The sequence below is a fragment of the Trematomus bernacchii genome, unplaced genomic scaffold (genome assembly GCF_902827165.1).
Source record: "Trematomus bernacchii unplaced genomic scaffold, fTreBer1.1, whole genome shotgun sequence".
Lineage (NCBI taxonomy): Eukaryota > Metazoa > Chordata > Actinopteri > Perciformes > Nototheniidae > Trematomus > Trematomus bernacchii.
The window spans coordinates 6,603,544-6,612,130 of record NW_022987547.1 but is presented as its reverse complement, the minus strand read 5'-3'; the positions used below and the strand labels follow the sequence as shown (position 1 = coordinate 6,612,130).

Below are 8,587 nucleotides of genomic sequence, written 5' to 3'. Positions count from 1 at the left end.
TGCAGTTTCTCTAAAAGATCTTAAAAGAAAATCCCATTTAGATCATGCTAATAAGCTGGTTTAGGTTTATAACACCAAATTACATTTGCTCTATTTTATTCTACTCCATTCTACTCTGTTTTCATTTTGCACAATTCTATTTTCTTTAATTTCATTTTATTGTCTTATTGTTTAATGTCCTATATACTATATTGCATTGTTGGAGGAGCTCGGGACTTGAGATTTTCGTTGCCATAACTACACTGTAGCTACTGTGCATATGAAAATAAAGCCTTTGAATATTGAAAGATCGTTTTTTTTTTAAATTAGCTTTCTGAAATATATTGCACCAAAAACATTTTAAATGTGCTGTGGTCACATACAATCTAACACGAAGCTTTACTGCAGACTTTGAGCTGGATGAAAGGTTTGCAACGAAATGAACATAACATCAGCTTCATTTCTTATAGTGCAATAAAAGGGTCAAGAGTCAGGTGCTCAGCTGATCTAAAGGCCAATTAATAGTAGAGAGCGACATCTACTGGTGGAATTTACGCGTTAAAGTAAGAGTTTTTGTAGAGGTACGACGAGGCACCATTTAGTGCAGTGGTTCTCAACCTTTTTCAGTCTTTTTTGTGCAATTGGAAATATTTTCGAGCCCCCCCTAATCCGGTTACCACCGAGATTGGTAGAATTCATTGTATGGTGGTACAAACATTACATTTTCTCTGCTAATAATAACAAGACAAAAAGGTCAAAATATAATTTTATATTTGATTATAGATTGAACATGAACAAAAGTGCTTGTATTGGCATATGATCCAGTGCAACTGTGAAATAATGAGGCCTAATTGAAACAATTACAAATACTGCTTATCGATCCGGTATTTTAACATTATTTTTATAGGTTATTTTTGTTATTTTCTAGGGGAAAAACTAAACAAATTAGAAACAGAATTCACATTGATTCATTTTATGTATAGTGTGGATTATGGGCTGCTAGCACACATGACATACCTGCAGTGGTGGTAGTAAGTAGATTTACTCAAGTACTGTACTTATATTGAGGTACTTAAGTATTTCCACTTTTGCTTCTTTGTAATTCTGCTCCTCTACAGTTCAGAGGTAAATGGTGTACTTTTACTCCACTACATGTATGTAATACCTTTAGTTACTTTAAAGATTTTGATTAATGATGTGAAATATAATCATATGAATATGATGCCTTTTGGCTAGCTGATGGACAGATTGCTCGTGTTTCCGCGAAAATACTTATGGCAAACGAGCATTGACCACATCGAGCTCTGTAGATTAGATTGTCACTTTTTAACGCTATGTTGTCCACCGGCGGATCTCTGTGTGCACGGTGCTGCAGCGAGTCTGTGAGCGAGATGCCCCGCCCCCCACACAGACGAGAGAGAGAGAGAGAGAGAGAGAAAGAGAGATCTCCGCACGGAACACGTTAGTTGTCAAGGGAGATGTATTCCTCATCATACTTTGTTGATTTGGGCATTATAGCTGAAAGGCTTGTCGTGGGCTCGTCCACTTTTCTTTTAATTGCCGGTTGTGTTAAAAATGTGTCAATTTTATTGATTTTACTAGCAAACATTGTTTGTTTACAACTTCTTCCCAAGCTTCACGCGCAATAGCGCTGCGCCCCTCCCTTGTGGCAAATAATTGTTGGAAAACAAATGATATAATAAAATTAGAAATAATTTAATTTGAATCGCATACACAAATGCTTTCTTGGCCTATGTGTTTATTATCCAACCAGTGGTCGGTTTACATATAAATGTAAACACATACAAGTCATGACTAAATATAATAAAAATTGTTTTACAAATGTTATTTTCATTGTTACTTTTACCATATTTGACTAAACAACAAAGTAAATAACTTATATGAGTTAAAATGACCAAAGCATTAAGTCAAACTGACTGTAAATTAGGGTTGAACGTTAACCCATTCAGCTGGGTGAGTTCAGTGTGTAACTAGCCCAATATTCACTCTTTCTGTAAGGATTTTATAGTCTGGCAGGGCTTCGAGGTTTTTCCAGGTCCAGCTGGGGAGATGTGGTTGCTGGGGTGTTCTGCAGGTGGTGGTTGTTAGCTTGTTGCTAAAGAGCTCCAGGCTGTTTCTAGGAGATTGGTGGGAATATGAGTACCGGAAGTACTGCATGTTTCCTAAAGTGCACTCTGTTTTTTGCATAGAAGCAGTAATGTTAATGCTAGTTGTGGCAGCATCGGTGACAGTTGATGTATGACCATACATTCAGCACCATGGAGAGCGACATACTGCATTTAAATGTTGGTGTCCTCTAGCGGCCACAAAAAGTAACGACAGAGCTAATAATATTGTCGAAAGTGTAAAACTATAAGTAAGTGTCTTTGCTTTATAATGACTCCAAACAAAATGTTATTAGTCTATAGCCAAACATTTTTTTGTCGATATCAGATTCAATATTATCTTCATTATCCAGGCCAGAGAATCTGACCCCTGTTATTCGTTTCTCTCATTGTTCATTCACAGAAATAGTCATACAGCTAAAGCAAGGACAAAGGATAACATCAACATTTGACTAGGATGTATAAATATAAATACATAAGTAGAAGAACAACACAACGTGTTAACAGTAATACAGTGGTGCAATGGTGCAGTGTGCAAAAGTTGTTTGAATAAATCTGGAATGGTAAATGTAACAATAAGTATAGGGATATGACAGTATCAGTTTATACAGAGATCCCATTATTTATTTTGCCAGTGATGATGTCAATATTTTAGAGCACAGTGATGGTCTGATTTTTAAGTCTTTCACTAATGAAAGAGAGAGGGGAAACAAATCTAAAAGAATTACAGGTATTATAAATCTGTAGTTTTTTGAAAATATGATGAAGAAAAGTAGTGAATTTTCGAGAAAATAAACAATATTGTAAAAATAATTATTATAATTCCGTTTTTTTCAAGTGCTGACAACATGTATGCTTTCAATATATGTGGGTTTTGTTCTAACCATTTTAATTTCTCAAAAATAATCCGGTGTTAGAGCCTGACGTGAAAAAAACTTGAGGCTGGTTGAGAGGTGCCTGTAGTATTGCGGTGTCTCTTTAAAGGAAGGGGGAGTGTAGCAGAGGGACAGAGGGAAGAGATGAATAGAAGGCACCAGAACCACCTACCATGACCAAGTGCGCTGTAAATGTAGGACAGAAATTCGAGTGGAATACAAACGGATCGTCAAGCGACATATTCGAGGGAAAACCATGTTTGGATGTGCCTTATCTGAATCAAATATTTTTAGACATGGCACCACATGCGATCATTGGAACACAGGAAAACTATTTTTCCTTCCAAACATTTCTTGCATTTTGAAACGGATAAGAAGAGTGGCAGTAACATACATCCCTGTGCTATCTTTCTCCGATTATCAATGGTAGGCATTGCATAATTCACCCTTATCCACCGGAGCCATTTGGTTCCTCCTCTCTGAGAAGAGGGGGACGCCAGAAAAAAACCGACTACATCCAGTAGCTGCCTTCTCGGTGGTGCCTGCAATTGTTTGGCTATGCCCTTCTCTCTCGTAGGAAGAACTTGCAGACAGTAGCGGGGGAACAAGCAGGGGAAGGATGCATTTAAAGCTGGATGTGTGCTGCATTCAGGGAGATTCGGCAATAATAGCAGCTCTAGCAGAAACAGCGAGTGCGGAGGGCCTGGGAAGCACCCAGCCCCACTATCTCCTCCTTTTCCTCCCCCCCTGCAGGACCATGCTTGCGTGAGGGATGAGGCTGTGCACAGGGACACCAGGCCAGAGCTGCGGCCTACTTCTCACAAGAGCCGGTCTCTCGACTGCAAGATCTGTGAACACATTGCCACCATCAAATCAGCATCTTTGGTACGCAGCTCTCTCTCTCCCTCCCTCTCTCCCTCTCTCCGTTTGCATAAAAAAACGCGTGTGTGTGTTAGTGCATGTGTGCGTGTGTGCGTGCAGGCGACGGGGGGTGAGGAGGGGAGGGAAGGGGGGGTGTCTGTGTTCTCAGCTGTACATCTGTAGTCATGGCAACCAGATCCTGTTAATGGATGTCATTTTTTCCATCCTCAGCTTCCCCTCTCTCTGCTTCTGCTTTTATGCGAGTGCATTGCATTTATATGTATTCTATGATGTCTCTTACCAATGAGATTGTGTCACATTGTAAATGTTGCATCTCCACATCTTGTGTCATATCTTAAACAGTGATTTTACAGATTGGTCTTCAGCATAACAATGACATCATTGACATCAATGCTGCTTAAGTGACTGATGGATTAATTGAGGTTGCTTTCTGGTATTACAAGTTGATTCTTATCAAGAGTATGAATTGGATCAAAAAGCAGCTCACCTCTTTTTTTTTTAAATCTGATGCTGAAAGGCATTGATACCATCAACCCTAAAGGATTGTCAGACTTCTGATTCAACCCTTTTTAAGTTCTTGGGTTGCTGTGGACGTAATCTGCAAACTGATTACTTTTTTTAGTTTGCAGACTTGTTGTTTGCACTGTTCTGTTTTAGGCCCTAACCCTTTGACTTACCAGCTGTCTGTCTCCCCCCCCCCCCCCCCCCTCCTTCTGTCTCCACCATGGCAGTTGTTTCGCTCTGCCTGCTCCGTTTTCTTTTACTTCCTGCTTCCTGTGTTCCTCTGTCTAGGTCATCAGGTAGATCCAGGAGCATGAGCAGGACTTTGAGCTGCGGGAGCAGATGTCTGGGTATAAGCGCACACGGCGGCAGCACCAGAAGCAGCTGATCGCCCTGGAGAATAGGCTAAAGGCCGAGATGGATGAGCATAGGCTCCGGCTGCAGAAAGAATTAGAGACACATGCGAACAACACTTACATTGAGCTGGAAAGACTGGCCAAACGACACGCTGCTCAAACAGACAAAGAGGTACAGCCCTGACAGCTGGTGTATGAATGAGGTGGAAACTACTCAGTGATGTCACTTCATGGCAAACTTGTGCCTGTACAGTCAATAAAGGGTGTTCATTTGATTATCTCTTCACAGATTAAGTCTGTTGCAGCAGAAGAGAGGAGGATCCAGCAACAGATAGTTGCTCAGCAAAAGAAAGAGCTGGCTAATTTCTTAGAGAATCAGAAGAAAGAGTACAGGTTTTGCAAAGACAAGATCAAAGAAGTAAATATCACAAACAAACACAACGCAAAGTTTATGATCTCATTTTGTTCATCTGTTCATTATGAAATGCACTCTCTGTGAGTTATCTTCAGATCATTTACACAACTTTTCTGTTTTACATTTTGTCTCCATATTTATAGGAGATGAGCGAAGACCCTTGTACACCCAAGGATGAGAAGTATGAGCGTCTGTCCAGGCACAAAGAAACAATACAGCGCTCTCAGGCTGAGGAGGAGTCTCTCCTGCTGGACCAGCAGAGGCTGGTCTACGAACGCAGCTGCAGGGCCCTCAAACGCCGGAGTCTGGTCAGGAAGCACGAATTTGAACAGGAGCAACTGAGAGAGGTAATGTTACCTCCTGACATTACATCACATTATGTGTAACGAGACTGTGCAGGTATTCAGTGCCAGTGATCACCAAATCAACACCAGATCCCAAAGAAAAAGAGGTTTCTTATAATGACTTTCAATATACTTAAGAAATATTGCTACAGTTCATTTAATAATTTTTGTTTGATAAATGAATGAATTACTAATACACCTTGAATGACCTCTTCAAACTGCTATTCTGACCAGCTTTCAAAAAAATCAATAGGTTTTTAATTTCAGACATTTCAGACATTTATTTTTTACTGCAAAACTACATTTATCATTCCTGTTTTTTGTTTTAATACCCTTAAATAAACCAACCGGGCTTACAGAATGTATGGAAAGCTGAATTTGCATACAGGTTAAAAACCACACTTGTTGTCCCAGGAGCTGAACAAGAAGGGGACCCAGAAGGACATGGAGCATGCCCTGATGATCCGGCAGGACGAGTCCACGCAGGACATGGAGCGGCGGCAGCTGCATATGCTGCAGAAGTTACGCACTGAACTCATGAGGCTGCAGCACCAGACCGAGCTGGAGAACCAGGAGGAGTACAACGGCCGGCGGCAGAGAGAACTACACAGGAAACACACTCTGGAGCAGCGGCAGCAGCCCAGAAACCTCAAGGTGCCTGCAACTCTCTCTTAGCTAATATGAGCTTATTTAGAGAGTTGGTTTCCAGGAAGTACATTTCAAGGGGTTTAAAAGTGTGCTTTTATACAAGGGTCTTGACAGTAAAGAATGATGACACTTTTGATGTGTAAACCATCTATTTTGCATCCTTGTTGAAGTCGAACTGGCTTTTTTTGTGCCATAATTAGATAACTTTTGATTGCATTTTACAGTCTGTATGTAAAAGAAAGACACATACATGAATTCCTCTTTCTTACCTGTGCAGATGCTGGAGATGCAGATCAAGAGACAGTTTCAGGATACGTGCAAGGTGCAGAACAAGCAGTACAAAGCTCTTAGGAACCATCAGCTGGAAGTCTCCCCCAAAGGCGACCACAAGAGCATCCTGAAGAGCCTGAAAGAGGAGCAGACACGCAAGCTGGCCATCCTGGCTGAGCAGTACGAGCAGAGCATCAACGAGATGATGGCGTCACACGCGGTACGATTACAGCGTTACCTGCATTGACCTCTTACATCTTCATCCCAACTTGGCCTGTAGTTTGATAAATGAGGCTCAACCTATGCTTGTTGTTAATGTCTTTGTAACTACCTCTGTCTCGCTGGGTCTCTAGATGCGATTAGACGCGGAGCAGGAAGCGGAGTGCCAAGCTCTGAAGCAGCAGCTGAAGCAAGAGATGGAGCTCCTGGACGCCTACCAGAGGAAAACCAAGTCACAGATGGAGACCCAACATGAGCGAGAGCAGCAGAAACTTGAGCAGAAGGTCTCCATACGCAGAGCGCACCTTGAACAGAAGGTAGGTTTAAGATCCGAGCCATCCCTAAATACTTTAAATTAATGCAGCCTCCACAATGTAAGAGGACATAGATACATGGAGGTGGTGCCTGAGGAACATCCATGGGGTCATCTAAACAAGGCTTCTTTTCAAAATACTTGTTAGTTTTGTTGACATTGGCATCACTTTCTCATTGTTAGGAGGCCCATTGACTTGCTGTATACATATGATATACTTATTGTTGCAAATCAAATGTTTGTTCAAATGTTAGCCATCCAACACTGGTCTTTAAAAAACATAAATCTCTTTATCAACTATTGGAAGGATTTGATGACATGTAGTCTCCCTTAGGATAAAGGAGGGTATAAGGGGGTCAACATCAGGTCACACTTTGGTTTGTCCAATACTTTGCCTTATCTGAACTTTGTGTTAAGAGCTAATGTTAGCATGTCACCAAGCTAAACTATAATGATAAACATTGAACCTGCTTAGCAACAGCATATTCAAATTGACAGGCACAGGGTTCGGTGAAAATAAATCTTATCTTAGAAATATCTTGTGTGCAAAGCTGATGTTTGAAAGGGATCGTAGAGAAAAGCAGTTACAGTGTACACAAAGGAAAAGGGTTCATCAACTAAGGGAGCATGGCCCAGTACAGTACAGTACAGTACAGTACAGTACTCTCACATTTAATATCGGCTCATTGGAGAAAATGTCATGATGAAGGGACTTCAACTTAGAACTTATCTTTATCAATATTAAATGTGACACATTTTCTTAAGTCATTGATTTATCAGTTTAAACAATTTCTGAAAATGTTTTAAAAAAATGCCTGCCACCTAAATCCCAAGAAATAGTCTTGTTTTACAAATAGGGCAAAAGAGAAATCTTGTGTACTATCACATACTCTATTGAAAAGATAAGCAGCAATTCCTCACATTTGTGAAGCTGGACGAGGTAATGGCTGGCAAAGGGTTTGCTTGAAAAACAATTGAAATGGTTGCAATAGTTTACATGTCCATGCTGAATGACACATCACTTATCAGAGCCACCACTAACTCATTAATCTTTTAGGAATATCAAAACTAAAATGTATCTGTCAATCCAACGTTAGTGATGTTTCACTGTAAACAAATCTTGGAGTAACCAATGACAAAGCCCCATCTCTACCAGGGCAGACAAGATTCAAGTTGGAGATTATATATTGAAATAACTCTCGTCATGTTTTTTGATGACAGATTGAAGAGGAACTGGTCGCGCTTCAGAAGGAGCGCACTGAAAGGATCAAGCACTTGTTTGAGCGTCAGGACAGAGAAAACAACACTTTTGACACAGAAAGTAGATGTCTCGGCTTTGGAAGCCTGGGATCTCTGGACTTCCCCAAAGAAGACTCCAGATGAAAGTGGATTTATCTTTAGAGGACAACATATCCGTGCCCTTTTCGCATCCACTTGACCGTTTGTCACGTCCACAGTGGCAAAGCTGGATAACTTTCTCTATTGCTTTTCTTCTCTCTTAGATATTGCATCTTTGAACGGAGGTGTTACGTGCAATGAGAACTTCTTTTGTGAAACTTGAAGGGGGAAATAAAACAAAAAGAATCTACAACAACATGTCAATAAAAAGCAAACCTAGTCAATGTATCTCAAAAACGTATGTGTTAAAAATAACAGACT

The 8,587-nt window shown here is 40.5% G+C and overlaps 1 protein-coding gene across 1 annotated transcript; it reads left to right on the top strand.

Annotated features, from left to right (window-relative positions):
* Positions 1 to 3,202: 3,202 nt before the first annotated feature.
* On the top strand, positions 3,203 to 8,344 carry taok3b (TAO kinase 3b). The gene is made up of 8 exons (XM_034123600.1): positions 3,203 to 3,865; positions 4,655 to 4,891; positions 5,009 to 5,137; positions 5,278 to 5,481; positions 5,893 to 6,132; positions 6,404 to 6,616; positions 6,750 to 6,932; positions 8,150 to 8,344. Exons 2-8 carry the CDS (start codon positions 4,706 to 4,708, stop codon positions 8,309 to 8,311), a joined length of 1,317 nt encoding a protein of 438 aa, XP_033979491.1. The 5' UTR covers positions 3,203 to 3,865; positions 4,655 to 4,705; the 3' UTR covers positions 8,312 to 8,344.
* The last annotated feature ends 243 nt before the right edge of the window (positions 8,345 to 8,587 follow it).

What these genes read in the sequence shown, in the direction of transcription:
- taok3b (XM_034123600.1), top strand. Translation starts at nt 4,706, where the DNA reads ATGTCTGGGTATAAGCGCACACGGCGGCAGCACCAGAAGCAGCTGATC. An exon ending in CTGCTCAAACAGACAAAGAG is followed by an intron (nt 4,892 to 5,008) that starts GTACAGCCCTGA and finishes ATCTCTTCACAG; the next exon opens with ATTAAGTCTGTTGCAGCAGA. An exon ending in AACAGGAGCAACTGAGAGAG is followed by an intron (nt 5,482 to 5,892) that starts GTAATGTTACCT and finishes TTGTTGTCCCAG; the next exon opens with GAGCTGAACAAGAAGGGGAC.